General features: G+C 40.6%; 1 protein-coding gene across 1 annotated transcript; it reads right to left on the bottom strand.

Moving 5' to 3' along the window:
* Positions 1 to 10,804: 10,804 nt before the first annotated feature.
* slc34a1b (solute carrier family 34 member 1b) lies at positions 10,805 to 21,195 on the bottom strand (the record flags this gene model as incomplete). The annotated part of the gene is made up of 12 exons (XM_083914722.1): positions 10,805 to 11,398; positions 11,897 to 12,021; positions 15,930 to 16,046; positions 16,198 to 16,365; positions 16,480 to 16,543; positions 16,730 to 16,825; positions 17,709 to 17,904; positions 18,394 to 18,505; positions 19,536 to 19,679; positions 19,951 to 20,097; positions 20,865 to 21,047; positions 21,135 to 21,195. 12 exons carry the CDS (start codon positions 21,193 to 21,195, stop codon positions 10,805 to 10,807), a joined length of 2,007 nt encoding a protein of 668 aa, XP_083770848.1.
* Positions 21,196 to 22,699: the final 1,504 nt, after the last annotated feature.

Below are 22,699 nucleotides of genomic sequence, written 5' to 3'. Positions count from 1 at the left end.
AGCCACAACCAGGACACAGTTTTTTGTCTGTTTTTTGGGCATAAAAAATCAAATTCCCAAATCTAACCACAGTCGCCAACAAACTGTCAACAACAGAGAGAGTGGGATCCATAAAAAGCAACATGCACGGACTGAAGAGAACTCACGTCTCTCTCCATCTGTCTGTTTGTATATCTGCTCTGAAATCACACAAAGGCCGGGGAGACATGTCCAAACTAGATTTGATTGGCATGGCTTTTCTCAGTGTGTCATTATTTTAAGATAATGATTAAATGGTCTGTCTGTGTCATTATTTTTCATTTGCATTCCATATTGATTATCTTGTCTTACCCTTTGTCTCATGGCTGTGTTTGATGAGGAAACTGCACCGTTTAGAAACCTCACCAGAGCTGTATTTCAAGTGTGATGACAGACAGAGACTTTTAAAGAACAAAAACACATGGTCTAACCTTTCATGGGTGATGTATTACAGCACTGATGGGAGCTATGTCTAAGACATAATGAGAGTTAGGGGCAAAAAGCACACACATTGTCAATAGTAATTCCATTATTTTAACAGCACATAGTCATTCAAATGGAATATGACTCCAATTCTCCAAATGCGTCTGAAACCAAAATGCCTCTGAATGCAACTGTATAGACCTACAACTATCAACAATAGACAACAATCTCAAATTACAGCTAAACAGAACACTAAAATGTGTTTCTGGAAAGAAATAGGCAATACAGTAACAGACTCTTGATTCATATTTGATCTGCGCTGCCTAGTTTGACAATTTGATCTGAGTTCTGTAAGCCCTGGTAAATTGCACTGGATGGACCTGACGACTGGACTGTGATGTTATTAATCATTACCCCACATGAGATGGTTGTGATTGGTCCATCAGATCGCAAGTTGCTGGACATCTGTCTAAATGGGAGAGGGGCCAGATGTATTCATCAGAACAAATGAAACATGAGCCTGACAGATAAATTTGGTGTCAAGGCAAACCATATATCAGTACAGGAAACAGAAAGCTGGCATTTGGTTTGTTTTTATAGGAAAGAAAGTATAATGAGATGGAATGGCATTACATGAAAAAACACATAACAACAGAATAAAAAGGATATATTCACATTCAAACAGCAGTATACAAAGAAAACTACAGAGGATTATTTAGATGAGGGGTTGGAGGATTAATCATGAAATAGTAATTGGTCAGTAAGATTTAAAAAAACTGTTATATTAAAGGATAAACACTTTTTCAGAGCAGAGGCACCGCTAGTTTTGCAGTACATATTTGTCTTGTTAAGTAAATGTTAATCAGACAGAGACCTAAACGAATGAACCTCAGAAGCCAAAGAAGACAGCAGGGAGTTAACGGTTCACTAATATATTCTGGCTCGCCGTGGGGAGGTAATCCCAGCCCATTTTGTTTTCAGTGTTTCCAGCACAGCTTCTTTAACCAAGTAGTTGTGTTGCCTAAACCAAGAGTTTTGTGGCAGAAACCCCTAAGGCTTCTTTTTAAACTTTTCCCAAGTTTACAAATCAACAGCTGAGGGTAAGAAGTTGTTCCTGAACCTGCTGGTCCTGCAACTGAGAGTCCTGTAGCTACCAGGGGGGAGGAGAGCAAACAGACTGTGGCTGGGGCGAGAGGTGTCTCTGATGATGCTGTCTGCAGAGACTACTGCCTCTCAAGCTACAAGTGGTATTACAAGATAGGAGAGGCTGGAGCTAGCTGGTTTTCTGCAACACAATACATAGACATCTTTGACAAAACATCCAAACTGTTACTGCTTCATACTTGATAGTGTTTGTTTTTTTGAATGTGTTAAACTAAAAAATCTGGCCATCGCTTACACATTGCTCCTTGAAAGTACAGCAGTAAGGAGAGCAAGAAGTATATAGATTGTCTTAAAGGAATATTTGAGGACATTCTGTCTTTATGATAATCATCTGCGTGGTGTGGCCGCCTTTTAAATGTGTCTGCACATCATCAGATAAGTGAAATGAGACGTTCAATGATAAAAACAATGTCCTTAGGGAAGCATTTTCTGTACAATGAGAAAAGACCTTTGAGATGAACAAGATACAAATCATCATTTCTATAAGTTGGGGGAGAAACATTCCAGTGCAGATTCAGAAGTATAAAGGCTGCTGTGTCAAGGGGAATCACATGATGAGTGGTATCATAACCCCCTGCTAAGGCACTAACACAGAGCACTTCCCTGAAGTAGCATCCATCAACAAATGATTAATGACTGACACATATCATTTTTATCTCAACCTTAGCAAGAAGTTATTACTTTGCAGTTACAGGGAGCACTGATACATGCACAGTATAACTCAAATCAACCAAAGACTTCAGCGAGCAAGTGCCCCGTTGTTTGTGTCTGGATGCTTGTAATGCTCCGGTCGAATTAAACTTGTAGCACTAACGATTTATCGCCCTTCTTGAAATTTTGACTACTACTATGAGGCAAACTTTTGTATCTGTGTTTGCCTGTTGTCGGCAAAATGAATGGATGGCTGTGTGTGTTAGGGATAACGGTGATAAATTGGCCATTTATTTCTGTTTCAGATCCTGGGGATAAACAAACACATTTCCCTGCTTCTCTTTCAGTAATTTAATGGATCATTTGATCCGTGTTTGTGTTTGTGTGTTTGTGTGTGTGTGTGTGTGTGTGTGTGTGTGTGTGTGTGTGTGTGTGTGTGTGTGTGTGTGTGTGTGTGTGTGTGTGTGTGTGTGTGTGTGTGTGGTTTTACTTGATTGTGTGCATGTGAATGCGATTACAGGTCTATCCAAAAAACAAATGCACTGCAGCAAAGTCATCCATGACTCCTGGTCACGACAAGTGCAGAAGTCCAGTTCACACAGCTTTATTCTGACTCACTGTTGAACAATACCAGACTACATTACATTAACTTTGATATAAGAAAGAGTTTTTGTTTTTTACATAGTCCCTTAAAAGCTAAAAAAAAGTTTTTAAAAAGACCTGGCACACAGTGATGCTTTTGTTATCACACGCTACCAAGCTCCACTGTGAAAATGATAGTTTAGCCAATTTCATATTCCTGTTGCAGATAACACAGGCACTTTTTTCAAAAGAGAAACAAATGTAGGCCAACATTAACAAAAAAACTAGAAAGGCAGAGGCAGAAAGAAGGGAAGACAAGCTACAAGCTACACCAGTGCTGAACTTCTCAGTGAAAAGGTCACGGCTCTAGCAAAGCCTGTTATGGAGCAATACTCCAACAAACCTGTAACGATGCTCTTTATTTATGTTCTTATAACATTACAACTTTCAACACTGCTTTCTAAAAAATGCAGATTTCACCACTGTAATGATTTAAGAAAACGTTTACATGTTTACACAGTGCTATACATGTGATTTTAAGTAATCTTTGTAAATCTGCTGCCTCATATTACATATGAGAATTACTGTATACTGTGGGACTTCCCCGAGACATTGACATGGATACACTTCTTTTTGAGACTGTTGGCAGAGGTTGAGTCTTTCTTTTTAACTTTAATGTCCCAGAGGCAGGTTTAAAAATATTTTAAAAACGTTCTTCTATGAGCCATATGGTTTTTCAACATAGACTAGGTTCAAACAAAGCTTCAATATGGGATAAATTGACAACAAACTGACAAGATATATAATGGGAAAAGCGTGTATATGCTGTATATATATATAAATAGTCACAAATCACAGAACAAGACACAGCTGGAGTGGGAACATGAATACAGAGGGACACACTGATTGGGTAACGAGACAAGAACAGGCAACAGAGGCACGCCGACAAGGGGGACATGACATGATCTATCTTAACCTAAAAACTATAGGTTTATTGAGGCCATGGTAATTGTCATTAAAGTATATGGTGGTGAGAGCCATGTGGAGACTATCCCAGTACCAGTCAATTTAAAAGGTCTTTCACATTATCAACCCACTAAAACCACATTAAATTCTAAGTCCGAAAATGGACCCCATGGTCTTTTTCGGCAAGAAAATACATCAAATAAGCCATTGAGGCAATTTTTTCGTTGATCAACCATGTATAGAGAATGTCTGGAAAGACGATAACAGCCCCAAAGGACTAACGCTGATTAGCACAGGGCGATGCCCTGAATGCATCCGAAACGGCATTTTTTAACCGCTAATATTGCTCAAAATAGCACCAAACCAACAAAAAACAAAAAAGGTTTTAATAAACTCCGGGTTCACTTTGTTTCATGTGTAGGTACCCTGATCATGCTACTGCAGAGGTTTGGAGTTATTTTGAGCATTACTAGTGGTTAAAAAAATGCCATTTCGGATGTGTTCAGCGCACAGCCCAGAGCTAATCAGTGTTAGCTCTTTGGGGCTGTTAGCGTCTCTTCGGGCATTCTCTATACATGGTTGATCAAAGAAAAAAAATGTCTCGATGGCTTATTTGGTGTATTTTTTTGCCGAAAAAAGACCACAGGGTCCATTTTTGTCTGACTTAAACTTTAATTCATGGATCAACCCATTAATTAATTCCTTAAAATCTATGATAGTAGCCCTTACTATTTCAAGTTATGACATTTAATAAATTATTTATCCTTATTTAATGGAGAAATTATTTGTAATATTTAACATTGAACACATATCAATTTAGCAGATGATCTGTTAAACCTGTAAACCACATCCACATGTGTACTACTGTTCAGACATGTTGCCTTTCTCTCTCTCTCTCTCTCTCTCTCTCTCTCACACACACACTCTCACACACTCTCACACACTCTCACACACTCTCACACACAGTCACACACACACACACACACACACACACACACTCACTCTGTCTTTTTTTCACAGCATGAGGAGCAATATCAGCCATGTTTGGTTTGATTCATTTTAATTAAAGCTCAGTCAGCTTCAACACTGACCAAATTACAGGGAGTATTTAGGGCAGATTTAATATTATCTGGCAGAGACCGGAGTTAATTATTTTCAGCTGGCCAGACACCACTCAACCACCTCACAAGCACTGGGCCTTTGAGTTGATGGCACATCTTGAATTTGCACTGATATCTTCACCTCATTTCAGATCCTACATCAAAATGTGATATAATTCATTTGAGTGAAGTTGTTTTGTCTCATACATATGTGTTTTTCCATGAGTTTAGCCTTTTAAATGGGGCTGTTTTTTAAACATACAGTATGTAAAGAGAGAAGCTCGATTTCAAATATAAAAAATATAATGAGGAATGCCGTAGACCTAAAGCGTCGCAACCATGCAAGATACAATTACGCAATTACCGTATTACTGGTGTGTAGTTAAGATCAAAATGAAGGCTGAGGTCGAAGGTGTAGTCCAAGCAAGGGCACCTGAAAAAGGGGGTAGAGAGTAGGGAAGGGGCCACTGTCCCTACACCACCACTCCACCCAACCTTCAGGCCCCTGACCTGATTTTGATGGTGTGTTCCCATCCCAAGATGGTGTCCAGTTTTTTGAATATTTCTGTTGTTAACACGTCTTCTTGTCCCTTAATAGTCAAATAGATCAAATGTGATCAAATTTGTCCTCTGTTTCACTATTCACAATGATGGGCAATGTGTAACCATTGGTCATGAAGAGCCTGACAAAACAAACATAATAAGGATTTATTGTCAACCCAAAGCTTGGATTTTTTCTCAACAGTCCAAATTGCACATGGCCCAGGGGTTAGCACAATTCTGGTTGCTATTGCAGTCTTCACTTTGTGTATATGTAATTCTACATTTCATCATAGCAACAAACCTATTTGTCAAAACATTTGAGAAAATGTAAAACATGATGCACAATTTAAAATAATGCTCACAAATGGCTCTGAATCAGGATAATAGCGCTGTTCAACTTCCTGTTTACACAAGAATAAATTACACATTCTGTGGAAGTAACTAAAGGGAAGTATGAGTGGATTAGCCAGCATTAAAACTAAACACGCTGTAAAAACCACATTCACAACCGGCCTGCACACAACAACAGCAGCAACACAGAGAGCATTGACATGTATATTTTAAGTCATCCACCCACTTTGCCTGTAGGGAGAGAGCTGGTTTGCCCCAAAAACTCCATCTGTATAGTCTCTCTCTCTCTCTCTCTCTCTCTCTCTCTCTCTCTCTCTCTCTCTCTCTCTCTCTCTCTCTCTCTCTCTCTCTCTCTCTCACTCTCTCGCTCTCTCTCTCTCCTCTCTCTCTCTCTCTCTCTCTCTCTCTCTCTCTCAGGAGGTAATTATGTGAGTGAGCACAGATAAAGAGCATACAAACTCTGGAGAAAAGATATTCTGGTTGAACAGTTCACAGTATAAATACAATCCCCCAATGGGAAATTCAATTTTTCTTCACTTCACTTTTCATAGGACCTCTCCACATGCATCAAAGGGAGATATGTGAGAGCGAGCTTCCTGTAGAAAAGCGCCCCAAAAAGTTGGGAGTTCGGTATCTTGCTCAAGGGTGCCTTGGCATTGCCCAGGAGGTGCCTGACACCTCTCCAATATTTCAGCAATAATTAGGTTCCTGTGTGACATGATTCCCAGTTAGTTGTTTAATTTAACTAGTTAGTTATTCCCAGTGAGTCTTCACCTTTATCACTGTTTAAAAGGCAACCTTACTAGCTGTGGTTGACATACTTCTGCTAATGCTCTCTCTTAAGACACAAAAGGGGGTTTAGATATTACACTTCACCATACTTTCATACATTTGGATTCACCCTGCCATGGCAACAAGGGCTGATATGTATGTCCGGGCATGCAGATCTGTCATTTTATCCATGCAATGGTTTCTCATTTACATGCATCACCATGACTCCATCAGTAGTTAGTTAGTTAGTTATTAGAAGAACAAATGCAATCACCTAAAACAAAACGTGTATGACATGAATATTAGTGACCAACAGGATTTGTAATAAAGAAGTAAAAGTAAACTAAAAGTACATTTGAGCCCATGGATAAGATTGTTATATGCAGCACTTTCTGCAGGCCTGAGTTGTCCCATGTTGTCCCAAAGGCTCACACTGCACTGACTTAACAACATCCACTGGCAATGTTTTTCTTTTTTTCACATGAGAGAAACATAGTTGCAGAATCTTTCTGTTTAATTAGTTATTATGTTTCTGAGTATGATAAATATTTTTTTTCGGCAATGTAGTGCCACCTTGCAGATGTATTAATTTATTATAACTTTAGGGCTACACAGGTCACGGTAACCCAGGGAAAACTGCATTTCACCACCTATTTTTGATTTGGGATATATGGAAGAAAAAACTTTAATTATTTTTTTCTATTGATAGTTTGGCATGGCCATTATTCATATCCATTAAGTTATTTTAGACACACAGTAATCTAGTGACTTTTTAATTAAAGCATTTGTTATTATTGCTGGAACTTTTCATGCAAAAGCAGCTGCTCAAAGGGAAACCCTCCACAGAACTCTTCTGTTGTTTCAGCAGTAATAACGTGTCTGGATCATAATTTTGATTAACTGTATTTTAATCCCTGTGGGAAATACTCTCACAACATCTACGCAGCAAGAAAGAGTTTTCAATAGATTATTGCTGCATCAGCACTTGGGTAGTGAAGCAAAATACTTTGCAAGCAAAATCTGAGGGTTTGAGGGTTGAAATGGTTCACAGAGACGTTTTTAGGGGGTGGTCTGCCCCGGCATGGGCCAACCCTGCAATATGATTGGCCAGCCTATGTGCCACCCCAGCAAGAGACCCATGGGAGTGTCTTTATGAGGCTGCAGGTCTCGCCTAAAACTACCTAGAAGATATTGGTATTGTATAATCTACATTAAAATTAATCCATTGGTACTACCTGCTAGCTAGTCTGAAAGGTGGCTAAATAACCCTTCAACTTAAGGCAACATTTTGACCTTTGACCTCTAACCTTAAGATAGAAGTTATTTTGGCCTATTCTAAAAATTATGTATTTCTGTATTTCTATTTTTCTGAAAACGCGGGTCACTAAACAGTCCAGGAATTGTATAAATAAGCCCAATTGTATTCATCAAGCGGTAACCTCCAGGTCTGAGAAAATTAAGCAAATATTGAAGTGCCAAAAACTTAATTGAGTAGAGAGTTTAGTTAGCATTACTATTTCTCAACAGTCAACATTATGATCTCACAATTGTGGTACATTTAAGCAAGACAAATAAAAAAGGATTTTACAGAGGAAAACAGAACTAAACTTTAAGCTTCTGAAATAATCAATGAAGATACGCTACTGTGTTCTTCGTGCATTATTCCACACAGCTGAGCAGCAGCTCTGCTCTCGTCACATTTCAGAGAATGTTATTATTATTTTCCACATGAATTAGATTTCACCCCATGGATGATGGTGCATCACAACTGTACAGTGCCAGAAACAGGTTGTAATAACCAGAAAGGGAAAACAAGTGGGAACGTGTCATAAATTGAGAGAGGGAAATGAAAAATCAAGTCTCTCAGGCAAATCAAGAGTTGGCAACTGTGCTAGGGCAACTAGTCCAAAAAGTCTGGATATGCCCCTTTTCATGAAATGTGCTAGTGAAGAATGTGGTGTGACTTTAGCCGTACTGTACACGAAACAAGAAGACACACACACACACACACACACACACACACACACACACACACACACACACACACACACACGCAACACACACGTAACACACACGTAACGGCATTCCACCTGGAGAGGGATGTACAGTGAATGCGTGTGAGTGAGTGAATGTTGGGTACAGATTTCCCTTGGGCTCACAAGTGACGTAATCACATAGGAAAAAAACGGAAATAGTAACAGAAATAAGATTTTTTGCAGATATGTGAAAAAAGGGGTCATTTAGGAGCATGCACATGTGAATAAGTTTAGAAAAGCTGTTACTTTTAATCCAATTCAGACTGGAACAGTCTCATAGATGTAATGATGTATTGCATCAAGTGGAAATACAGTTATTCTTGGCGCTGATTGCTACACTCTTAATGATGCTCTCTGTATTAGCCAAGCAGCATGCTAAGCCAAGACAGGGAGCACAATGCAGAATCCCCCCACCCTCATGAGTATATGATGACGCAAGAGAGTCCTGGCTGCAATTCCCCGGATGTAAGGGTCTGACATGACCATGACCCCGGTCTGGTCGACCCTCGCTGGACTCTAACACTGATCCAAACTGCAGCTCCCTTTACTCCACAGACAATCAGCACACAGATGGCAGATCAGCCGCTGTACAACTAATGTGGTTGTGTTTGTGAGTGCGTGCAGAAGTGAGTGTCATGGTTGTTGTTTCTGGCTCACTTTTCCTCATCACACTGCTCTCAAATGCCTCCAGGATTATCATTAGACTCAGGAGGGGGATGCACACTTAATCCAGAATGCCATGTCTGGTCCCAAAACTTTAAAGAGCACGGCAGGATCAGAGGAGTGTGATGAGACGAAGCTGCTTTCGTCAAAACAAAAAAGTCTCTGGAGTGTACATTGGTAGATGTAGCTAGGTCATTGAAATGCCAAAAGTCTCTCTCTGTGGCAGTTCTGACTATCAAGTTAATTTTTGCCAACAGTGACAGAGTGGTAATTTATTTAATTTTTACTTCCAGCCCTCTTCAAAGTCTATTACCTCAAAAGTGAAAGAGTCAAACTATTATATTATTAAATCAACATATTCGAAAATTGACAGACAAGGAGTCAACATTTCTCAAATGCGTGATCAGTTGTATTAGTGCAACAGCACATATTCACACATTCAACAACACCTCCCAAGTGTGCATTCTCACCCACTTAAACAAGCATAGACACCAAACACTATAGGACACACACACACAAAGGCTACGACACATTTATACACTCCTTTGTAGATAACATCAAGAAGCTAACGTGATGACTATTTGAATCCTTTGAAGTGTCTGCGTGTATTCAGTCGCCCACCTCCACTTATATAACAAGTGTGTACATGTTTTCTTAACATTGATCAAAGATTTATTCACTCGGCAATAAGATGTGACAACAACGTTTCTGTCTATCTGTTCTTGACACTAATATGAAATAAATGAGCTTTGCACCCATTATTTATTGCTATGGAAAGGCTGTGAAAGAAAAAAAACATTTTTTTCTTTTTTTTTTTGCCATTGAGCTCTTGTTTGTGTTATTATTCGATTGCACACAGTAAAATAATGTGTTCTTACATCAAGTTGTGTTGTTAATGTGCTAACTGTCAAACTAGCATATTGAATCTGTCTTCTGTTTTGTTTTTACAGACTAATGCCTCCTGCTGGTAATGAGAGTTATTTCCTCTCATACAGGCACAGAATGTATCCTACGTGCTTATTGGCTTTTGGCTATAGTCTTTACGGTGTGTTCGTTTTGTGTTTTGAACCAAAACTGCTGGTCGCGTTCTTCTTTGCAGCTTTGTTGCTGCACTACTTAAATTTTGGCAAATTAGCGAAATTGCGTGAAACCAAAGGCAGGATGCGTGTTTCTGCAAGAACAAAATACCAACCCACTCATAAAAACATTGCTCCATACAGTAGCACCACTTGTGGTCATAAACTCCTATGGGTATCTTTAATACAGTTCATCAATAATAGAGTTTCAAAGTGTATTATTGATCTCGATAATAGTTGACATGGTGCATTATGTTCTGGTGAAGCTTGCTCATCGAACATGGATAAAAACGTCATGCTGACGTTCCATGAAGCTTGGCTTTGGGAGGATATTTTCTGATTATCAATCATTTAATAGTTAAAACTTGGTATATTTTAAAAACATTATAAAATTGCTTTTCTCAATCCAGCTCTTCCCACGATATTACAAAATGCAGTATAAACGTCAACGTCAGTTTGACTACAGTGGAGTGCTGTTGCACCTCTCTAACCCTTTTAATTTAAACACCCTTACACCTGGTCTGCTCTCATCCAGGTAGTCCAGGACTGGGTTGTCATAAGCCAGCTGTGTCTTCCTCTGGACGGACTCTTTCTGCATGTCTGCACAGGTCGTCTGTGTCGATATATGCTCCTCATCCTCTTCTCCCCGCCCTTGCTCACGTGAAGAGCCACAGCAGACAGTTGCCTTGGTGATGAGGCGGTCAAGCGGTTTGAGAGAGCGCATCCACTGGGGCAAGAAGTCCCAGCTCTGGAGCTTAGCGGGTAGGTGGCGAGGACTATGGGCCTGCATTACATTTACCATGGTAATGAAGATGGTCACACCCGTGAAAGGAGCCCCAACACCAGCCATCACCCGCCAGCCTGCAAGTGAGAGGCCCAGCACCAGGGAGGGCAGGAGCAAGAAGCAAAGGAGAAGGTACAAGACTGCAAACCAGCGGTACTTGGCAGTGCGCTCACCCAGGATACGAGCCATCCTTATCGGCAGGCGCGTGAAGGGAAAAGGATACCACAGCAGAATGCCAAAGACGTTGAAGAAGAGATGACACAGAGCAATCTACGTGCAAAGATAAAGAAATGCAGTAGTTGAGTGCTGAAGGACGTAATAAACAGCAAATGTGTTTTATCATGTCATGTCAGAAAGTCTACATGACAACATAAACATAACGCAGTGACACGTGATGGCTCTAGTTCTGACAGTTTTGTGTCAAAGAGAAGAATAACAACTGTTTTCCCTGAAGCGTACACTTAGTAGCCTCCAGCTTATTAATAATCCATGTTCATTATAAAAACATTATCATAGTCTACCATCTGTGGATAATTCTCTGCAACTCCCATGTTTTTGTGCGTCTAGGGGATAAATATATTTGTGGACTCCCTCAGTGTTGTCCAACTCTGTGTCCATCCTCCTCGCTGAGAGGCATAACAGTGGATAATATATTCATGAAAAATAAATTTTTCCTCCAGCGTGAGAGGTTGGTGGTGATGGTGCATTTTTTTCTCTTTTTCCTGCAGTTTTAAAATGTCTGTTGTATCTGATAAAAATTTGTCTTACTTGTATAGCAGCAGCTAGCTTGTTCCCAGGACTGGCCAGAGCTGCCAGCAGGGCTGTGGCAGTGGTGCCAATGTTGGACCCGAGAGTGAGAGGGTAGACCCGCTCCAGGCTGATCACACCAATACCTGAGGGAGACGACACAAACGAGCCGTTTTCTCATACGAACTCCAGACAATGTCCGACGACTCAGCTCCGAACATAATGCGGAGGTTCGCTTTCACACATGCAGCCCACAACGGAAGATTCTCTGTGTCCGATGTTTGGTTAAGGCAAGTGTTGGCGCCTGGGTAGGAGGCAGGACAAGATGCAGATTACACGGTGGTAATGTAGTCAGTTCATAGTTTGGTCCTAAACAACCAAGTCTTTTCCCATTCCTTGAATTTGTCTGACGATTACGCCGAAAAGCCCTTAGTGAAAGAATTCTGTCTCTCCATTCAAAAATTTTCACTGCCGTCTTTTTGTGAATCACCCTTCTCATGTCACCCTTTGATGTTTGGTTTCTTCTGGCTTCAAGTGAGCCGCATGTGTAACATCATGAACATAGCCGCTCGCTCGCACATGTGTGAGTTCTCAATCGGACATTACTGTTACCTTCTTGGCCTGGTCCCCTTGTGAAAGAGATCCTGATCTCAATGTTTTTTTTTTATCTGATTAAATAAAGGTTAAATGAATAAATAAATTACTCAGACTTTGTACTGGCGGGGTAAAGTTGCACATCCAGCTCCACCAGGTAATCTCATTGGCTCTTGAAGACACAACAAAGACAAAGGTTTCCGCAATGCTAATCATTTGTCGAAGCTACACTGGTCTGTCTTTTAAAATGGAAATCCTTGATTGGGATTCAATTTCTGAGCAGCTGATGAAAAAAATCTGAAGTACCTGCGTTTACAAGATTAAGAAACAGTTAAATAAATGTACAGAGAAGATTGCTGAGAGTCATAAAGGCTGTTTGACTACTACTTAAATTACATCTCAAATAAATAGACAAAATATAAAAGCAGACGTACTTGGTGTTTAAAATTAACACAAGCCAATATTTGAAGAAGCAACAGAGGAATCATAGAGGCTGAAATATAACTTGCCAGATAAGATGACTAATGATTAACAAATGAGTGGCTGCGTGACAGCAGCTGACAATCAAAGACGGGCGATGCTGCGACAGTATCTATTTAGTTAAAAATAACTGTGTGAAAATGGTTGCTTTGTATTTGTTATTTTAGTGTTCAGTGTTTTGTAACAGCAAGGGTTGAAGAGGAGGTAAAGCTAAACTCTGTAAAATACACAGAAATACCAAATGAAGTATAACTGAGGATTGGAAATCATCCATGTGTCTCTTGCCTTTTAGCTTTTTTCAAGATGCTTAATTACTCCTGTTTAAAACGAGCCATCATTCCCATCTCACATTTATCACTGAGTAGCAGGATGATGAGTCAGGCATCACTGATTTTACATGCTTCATTTAGCCAGTGGCATATACAGTGCTGCTCACATGTTCTTACAAACTTCACAAAACTCAATCAGTGAAATAAGCAGGTTTAAGAGTTTTTTGGCCCCATCTTGCTGGAAAATGAGCTATTATCCAACAAGAGAAATTTGGAGGTATTCTCTCGTTAGTATGAGAGCACAATCATTTTAATTAGCCAATAAATACACGACAGGAGCAATCGAGTAAACCTTAACTAAGCATACAGTTAACAATTTATCACTATGGCAGTAAATGTCAGTTCAAAGGTTGTGGTGACTGAATTTACGACTCGGTGGCCTACGAACCAGCAGCTCAGTTTACAGGCTGCTAGATTACATGTGTGATTCTTCCAGGTTTGATTAACAGCCACAATGAGTTTAAAGCAAAGAAATTGCATAAAGTGATATTCACGCAAAGATAAATGAGATCATCGAAGCTCACAAATGCAGTGGGAAACCTTAAAGGGCAGAAGCAGACTCCAGGCAAGTAACATGGATGGCCTCTGCGCAGTACTGGCCCACTCAGGATAAGATCTGATACTCTGCACAGTTCAAGTCCAGTTTAATAAGACATCGCGAGAGACTCGCTTAAGGCTTGCACCAAATGAAACATAACTGTAGGGTCCGGCAGAGAAGGATCTTCAGTCAAACCTTCAGACGGGCAGATGCTGGGATTGCCCCTCAGTTTATGAATAGATCATTCACAAACTGGAGAAAACTGAGCAGCAAAGTCAAGTTGGACAGGTATAGGTGCAACAGCGAGCACATGAATGGTAAACTAAAGTTATCGGCTTCTCCAAAAAGAAAAGTTATGAATATGAACAATTACACCGCTTTGCCACGCTGTGAATACTATCTGCATGTGCTTTGTTCCTTTGTGGATGTTTTGTGATCCACACTGCCATATGCTTTGATCCTACGCATGGAAAGCACATATGCATAATGTCATGCAGGCATTAGTCATACAAGCAATATTTTACAGTAGGCGACGTAGAAAAATTTAAATAAAATACTATAATCTATAATGCATGACTAGAATCTGCTATGTTATGAGAAATACAGTTGGATATTGCATAATGCTACACAATACTGTGAAACAAAAAAAATACAAATACAGTAAATACAAAAAGCCATTAGGTTGCCGTGATTAACTGTCCAATTTGTATGAAAATGTTTCTATAGAGAATGAAGTGGTGGATCACTGCCAGGGATCAAATGTTTATTACTACTTACATATCTTTTAAACCGTAATAACCAACCCTGCTGCCTCAGGTTTAACACTCACACAGAGGTGATGACGGCGCACAAGGTCAAATTACAATTATTCAGCATGTTAATGGCTGGGGGTGTTTTGAAATGATTCGTCCTTCTGTGGTCACTGAGGTGGGTGGAGGTCAAGCAAGATCCAAGAGAGTAAAACAAAGCCATGCAGCAGGTTTTCTGCTCATTACGCTCATTTCCAGGTTCATACCTTTATTTCGGGTTTCTATTAGAACATGTTTATTTGCTTTAATGTTAAAAAAATCATTTTTTTTCTCATTCTGTCTGTCTGAATAAACCTGCATTCAGCCTTTGTCTAAAACACTTCATTTTAGCACCTGTCTCTGTAAGATTCCCTCATGAAAAAGCCCTGTCTGCTCTGATTGAACTGTATTTCTGGATCCTCTGCGCTGCTCTCTGCATCTCTGTGCCATAAAATCAGCCAGAGAATGACTGCAATGGCACTGCACCATCACTTTATACCGATGTTGAGCATTGTTGTGACATCGCGGCTGTACAGAAGTCCTGACGACACAGTTTCTGAAAACAGGCTGTGTGCATTTCTCTGTGGATTGAACGTTTTGCTACAGTATTTATATAGAAACTCAACCTGCTTAATAATAAAAACAGACATCTGATTTTTTACAACTTGGGACCTTTAGTGAGAAAGACTTAAGTGCAAAAGCTTTAAAGTACTTCAGGTCACCAAGAATGAAGATTTAATTCTAACCCTAACTGACAGCACAAACAACTCTGAGAAACAAAAACACAGAAAATATACATCAGCAGCTAAATACTTTGGCTTTACAAGTGAATTTGCTGAATTTATCTTGCTAGAAACAGCCAAACAATAAGCTAATTTATCATGTCTCCACTGAATCTTTAAGGATGCTGTTTATCCTCAGTTGTGGTGTTTTGTTGGGGAAAATCACATGGTTTCCCAGAAAATTGAAAATTTGAATTCATAATACTAAATGCATCTATTTATTCATCTGCCTTCCCTTTTTTTTTACTTATGACAGACGGTGAAATTAAAAAACATTTTGGTGGCCGCATTTCTGTTGGTGGATGTCATGACATTTTATAAAAGTCTTATACAAGAAAGCAGCAAATTGATTAGGTTGTAATGACATAAAATGTAAATATATGGCTCTTTGTAGACCTCTTTACATATTTCTGAATATTCTGTAATTTGCTGCTTTCATCACATATTCCTCTCATTTTGTGCACATAAATGTTCATGCTTTAATTAATTAATTCTGTTTCACATGGGGTGCTGATGAGTTTTGCAAAAGCATGTTTCACCCACCTACTAGGGGAGTCATGGCTGAGGTAAAGACAGAGCTACTCTGGACCACAAACGTTACCCCTGCACCCACAAACATGGCCATGTAGCCTGACAGCCACCCACAAGGATATGGCAGGTCTGTTGAGATAAAGAAAGGGAATATAGAAACACATTAATACAAGTATCTTCTTCCCAGCTTCTTTCATTTCAGTGTGCATCCAAAGCATCTTTTAAAGGTCTCCTGCATTCAGCTGCTACATGTTGACAAACAGTTCAAAAGCATGCCCACCTGTGTTGATGACTTTATGGATGACCTTTGCGACTTGGCCTTTGAGAAGAGAGTTGAGCAGCTTTACCAGAAGCAGCAGACAGGTGCAGAGGACAGCCAGAGAGCCTGCCAGGAGAACCAGGCCTATTGTGAGGTCTGACAGCCCAGTGGAAGCAAACAAATGCCTGCCTGCAGAGTGACAGGGCCAAATCATTATCCAACAAACACACAGTTTCATTACTATATATTATTTGACAGGGCAAGTACTGAAAAGAAAAGGTTTGCTAGAAATTTTAAACTCACACTGTGACGTTTGGGACAAGTCATGACTTGGGCCACAGTTTGCAGTGCTCACATTGCCAGTGGACTGTAGAAAGAAAGAAAGAAAGAAAGAAAGAAAGAAAGAAAGAAAGAAAGAAAGAAGCATGTGTGATTAAAAACCCAAATTAGAAACACAGTTTTCACTGGCAGCAGTGTCAGGCTCTTTTTGGCGCCAGTGTGCGACACAATGTGTCTGCATGTGCAGGAGACAGCAGTGGAGACGGGCCATTACCATAACAAGGTCAGTCTGGCACCATTCTTTCACCAGGCTCCTGTTCCTCATGTCCTCATTTCCCATGGCGATCCCCGTGATCACACACTTGTCCAGCTGAGGGTGAAAGGAGAAATATTTTTCATCTTTTACGTTCAGTGTGTCCAAAGAGAGTAAGGTATTGAACCTACAGTCCTTTACCCAGAAAACGTACGCTGGGTTCCCATCACAGCTGTGCAAGACACTTTAAGTTTAAGGTAAGTTGTGCCCCCCTTAGTTACTGTTGCCATGCTATGCTATGCCTACAGCTTCCCAGTTTCACTCAGCACAGGCAGTTTGCAATAATAATGATGTAGATTTACCACAAAAAGATTATCAGTATTTTTTAGAACAATGGTCCTTAATTTAAGACAGAGGTAGACAAAAGCATGCCTCTGATTTCTAGCGAGATGACGGACACATTTCCCAGCTGAAATAGCAACTGCTAAATTTTTGTCAGCTGTAGCTAGATAGCTAGCTAATTAAGCTAACGTTGGCTGTGAGCTAATTAAAAATGCCGTCTTTTATGTTTCCAGCTCCACTTTTAAAAATAAACCTTGTTAAGGAGGTGTTGAATGTGGACTTGAATGGCTACATAATGGTATCCTGCTAAAAGACTGGAAAGCTACATTTCCCAGGAAAAAAGTTAGCATCCTCACGAGTTAATTATCCGTGAAGAAGACACAGAAACAGCATTGTTCTTATATTGCAGTGATCTAGTTAGCCCTAACACATTTGGTACAATGAGTAAAACAAATGTTACAACTGAAAATGTTTTATAAAAATGATTAATCAAAGTTTTTAAGAAATGTTGTTCTATCTTGGGTAACATTATGCTACTACAGAAATCCAAAGATTGACAAATCTGCTGTGACTAGCTGCGGCTAAGCTATGGAATCAATGTTTGGGGGGGTTTAGCAAATGGTAAATTTCGAAAATGCTGATTGGCTGATAGTTTTACCTGTATGATAAGCTTGGTGACTGGCTCGGTGATGACCTTGAGCATTTCAGGTGCTTCTTCCCCTGGTTGAAGCTTGAAGCTGGTGACCAACAGGTGTGACAGCCGCGCCATGAGGCCGCTCGCCACCTCCAGCGGCAGCAGAACCAGGACTGACAGCCAGTTAAAGCAGTCATGGATTGTTGCCCCAGCAAAGGCACTGCATGGGTCATAATTATTTTTGTGTGTTAATTAAGGTCAGCCGTCAGCATGACAAACTACTTAAAATGATTGCTTGTTAATCCGCTTTTCATGGCTCTACTTTTTTTGGATGTGAGTGATTTGAATCAGTGTGTGAGTATAGTATAAAAGTTTAATAAATTCTGTTTATTTTACCAGACACATATTAAGCAACCTGCCATATGTTCAGTGCCGTATCTTTTCATGCCAAAGGGTTACTGGTGTGGGATCAGTGTGGATTGGTGCCATTATGGTCACTGGTGTAGAAATTACACTCCAAGTGAGGCTGAAGCGTGGAGGCAGCTGCTGATGCTTTTTCATCTCCCTGCTCTGTTTGTCCTCTGCACTTTCAACACTTTTATCCTTCTTTCCCCCATCTCCCCACTTATCCTCTTCACTTTTCCATTTCAATTTCTTCTTCCCTGCTCTTCAGCCTTCCCGCCACTCATCATCTGCTTTCTTCGCTCACCGTTGAAACTCGGTCCTCTCTGCTGCTTGCATCATGGCTACTATGGTGTTTGTGACGGACGTCCCGATGTTTGACCCCATGATGATTGGAACAGCCGACCTCACTTCGAGCACTGTGAAGTGAGACCACACAGAACAGCGCAATGCCTTCATTGTGAATGGTAATGCACCACACACATAATGTATACTATTAAGACATGACCTTCCATAATTTAGAATCCAACATAAGTTTTAATGGGAATGAAAGGTGATTGTTTTTGCGGTTGAGTGGAGACAGCTTAACCTTTACTCTCTGCAAGGAGGTTCATTGGTGAAGATGCCTTTAATGATGATGACAGGACACATTCGTGCATGCACATACTCATACACCATACCTTTGTACCCCTTGTGCTTTTGCATTTGCATTCTCTTTGATAATTGCCTATAGTCTTTCTCTGATGTCTCTTACAGGAATTATTTAGAAGCACAGAAGCAGCATGTGCATACTGATATACTTCACTTCAGCCACTTTAACGAAACAAGATCTTGGACCCAGCACTTATTAGAAGCAGACAGGTCATAACCTCGTCGTGTAATGGTCTTGTGCGGTACCATTAGCTGTTGAATATCTGAGATGGTGAGATATTACAGGGTGTGAAATGGTTTGATTTCATTATCTCTCTGATCCCAGTCCAAACTGCCAGATTACAATCATTCTCAGAGGGTTTTTGCAAATGGCCACTGCAGCGCTGCAATCTCAAAATGGCAATTGCAGGTCAGTCAGTCAGTGTGCGGAAAGGATCACACAAACGAAATATCCATTTTGTATTATGCGATATTAATCACTTAGCCATTTTAATCAAATAATGGATAATGATGAGTCTTTTCTGTATCTATTGCTTTGCTCCTGTATTTGTTTACTGTTATATGTTTGCAAGCAAAATAATATCCTGGAGAGACAAACAAGCATACAGTGTACAGTATACACACACACACACACACACACACACACACACACACACACACACACACACACACACACACACACACACACACACACATACACACTAAATACAATACAATGAATTAGGCCAGCCTGGATATCTTTCCATTTCTGAGTCCTGTTAAGAACATTTACACACACACTTTTATGTTCTTACTCACATCCGGAGGCCACCAGACTGACGACAATTGAGGTGGAGGTGGATGAGCTCTGGACTAGCACAGTAACCAAGATCCCCACCACCAGCCCTGCCACAGGGTTAGACAGCACTGCATTGTCCTGGAAAATGTCCCCTGCCACTTTTCCTGGTTAAATATGCCGCCCACATACACAGCGAGACAAAGAGAAAAAAATAGGTTTGTCTCAGACATGACACAGTTTCCAAGAGCAATGTTAAACAAAATTCAGACTGCCTAGTTCCCCAAATTCAAAAAGGTCAAACAGATGAAGCTTTGTGGTAAATTATACAGCACGGTCCCCGTAGGACAGTGTGAACCATTCTGGGGTGACTCACTTAGCCTATTTGTCAAACATCAACTGGCTGAGTGAGGGGGCAGTGAGGGTTATAGTACTTACCCCCTGCTAACTGGAAGGCAGAGCTCAGAGTGTCCAAGGAGCAAACAAAGAGGAAGAGGAGGATGAGGAGGAGAGGGATCTTGGCTAGATTAATAAGGAGCTGCTTGATCTTGTTTGGAGTCACTGTAGTCGCCTGTGGAGAGCTATCTGTTCAAAAACAACAACAACCGGAGAGATGGTTAGCCTCGGAAATGGGTAGCTCAAAATAGCAGCTGTATACTAACCACATACAACCTCTACCAGTTCTTAATGCTCTGCACTAATCAGTAGCATCCACCCATCTTGATACTCTTGAAGCTGTTATCTATGCTCTCTTCACAGCCATGATATTTCTTTGACAAAAACGTTAATTTTACCTCACAAAATCTGCCGCGATGGGTACGTTTATTTAATAAAATTCTATCTAATCGGAATTTGTCCATTTCTTTCATATTGCCATACTTGACCATTTTATAAAAGCAATAGCTCACTTATGGCCGTGGAATGCTGTGATTATATTACAGTTAAGTGGCGTTGTTCGGCCCGACACAAGGCGCTATTGCTTTAAAACATCACAGATAACAGAATGTGGCAAAAGTGTGGTATGTTTCCGGCCACTGAAACGCATTATGTTTCTCATTATTGTTATTTATTGGTTCACGATTAAGGAACCTCAGGAAGCAAGCTCACATAAGAGCGAAGCCAATCTAACATATTACATTACCCATAAGCAGCCACATGCTGCGGAGTGACAGCAGGACTTTGCCTTTGCTGCCCTTACTGCGTGATCCCACTAGCCCTGTGCGTCACTTGATCATGTCTTTATCTAATGAGCATGTGGTGCTGCTTCTGTTATTCGTTTTTTCGAAGAGATCAGACCTGCTGCCAACCCAGGATATTTATGCGTGATTCTCCTCCTGATGCTGCTCGTATACCTTTTTCTTCAGGGAATCTGTCTGCCTCCCTGAGTGAAGGTTTGCTCAAGTGGTGATTGGTATGTTGGCTGTAGCCCTCAAAGCTGCTGCTGAGGTCAAGGGTGGAACCGAGGCCGGACTCGCTGTCCTCCTCCTGCAGGAGTTTGGGCTGCGAGGAGAACTGAGTGCTGTGCATCCTCACCCCTGATAACAAATAAGAGTACACACCTAGTGGGGAAGATCAGCTCTGAAGCATTTCAAAGACATAAAAAAAAAAAACTAATAAGTTACCATTGTAGTTGAGCCCTGTGCTCCGTCCAGCGGACACTATAGTTATAGCTCGAGAGGACATGGTTCTTCATATGCTGTGTGGAGACATGCAGGCAGTTAAAATCACAGGATATGTAGAAGGACCACATGTGTTTATTATCACCCGCCCTGCAGCAGTAAAAGAAGTCAATGGAGACCGACATGTCTGAGCCCAAATCTCACCGCACTACCGAAATCAAAGCACAAGCAATTAAAAGGGAACAAAGGTGGCCCCCATGGATAGTCATTGGCAGAAAATCGTACACTTAGAACTACATACACCACGAGGCACAGCTCGCCTCTCAACCAATGAACGGCGTGTCAGAATCAATAAGGAAACATCGGTTTCCATGTAACTTGTCTTGTCCTCCGTTTCCTGCAGCTGCAAGTCAGCTCTTAAAGGGACTCTCCAAATGTCTATAGAGCAGCAACTCCCTTCAAAGATTTCCACGCTCTCGGTTTAAAATGAACCCTTTTTCCCCCCTTTTCATGTCAGTGGCTTTGCCATATTTTGGGGACTCTAGTGGAGGAGGGAGCACTAATGTGTCTCTGTAAAGCAAAGAGGATGGAAGTGAGTTCAGTAATTACAGCAGCTGAAATTACTGTAATTACAGTCGCATGTTTCTTATTCTGTGTGGCATCCTCCTGCAGGTTCTGCTGTGCAGAGAGGCCCCGTTAGCATATACGTATATGGGAGTAAGTGAGACAAGCTCTTTAGATTGCTGTTGAATATGCTCTGTCTGTGTGTGTGTGTGTGTGTGTGTGTGTGTGTGTGTGTGTGTACTGAATGCTCTAATCTTGCCCGTGCACGCTCATGTGTTTGCCAGTCTGCCACTCTCACTGCTTCGCTCTGTTTCTGTTTGCCTTTAAGTCACTATGGCTCATGTTGTCTCTATGCTGTTTATGCTTGAGTCACTTATTTTTACTTGAGTTTTACATTTTACTTGAGGTATAGAAACCAAAGGAATAATGAAACATTTAGTAGCAGCAGCAGTTGTCATTGAGTAAGGGCTGACTAACATTTTCTAAAGCAGAAAGCTTCAGTATTGATGTTTATGATAAATATTTGATATTGACATGAAGTAAAGTATCTTACCTTGTCTGAAACGGTCGTAGGTGTTGTGTATGACCCCTGAAGTGTAAATCACCTTTAAATAAGCTACCAGCTAACACCTCATCTTGTGTCCATTAACTTCCTCCATCATCAGCGAACTCATTGTTAATTAATAACTCTTAACTTAAATGATGCACGAGTTGGGGAAAGCACGTTGTGTGTTAGATGATGAATGACGTTTGTTCAACCAGTTATTTTTTCACATGATTTTGGGGGCCAGATAAAAATTCTCAAGATGAAGAGGCCTGTTCGATGGGATTAATGATCCTTGTGTGTCTGTTTTCCCATGTAAGAGCAGGAGGAATCTGACACCTAGTGGTAAATGTCGGAAGAAAAGTATCATTTCTGCTCTCGTTTCTTAAACCAGGGTAATAAATGATTGTTTCTCTGATTGCTTGCATGACATGGGTTGTTGGAAGTATTTCAAACGTGC

The sequence above is a fragment of the Echiichthys vipera genome (genome assembly GCF_963691815.1).
Source record: "Echiichthys vipera genome assembly, chromosome: 6".
NCBI lineage: Eukaryota > Metazoa > Chordata > Actinopteri > Perciformes > Trachinidae > Echiichthys > Echiichthys vipera.
The sequence above is the reverse complement of the archived record's forward strand: the minus strand, read 5'-3'. Positions and strand labels throughout refer to the sequence as shown.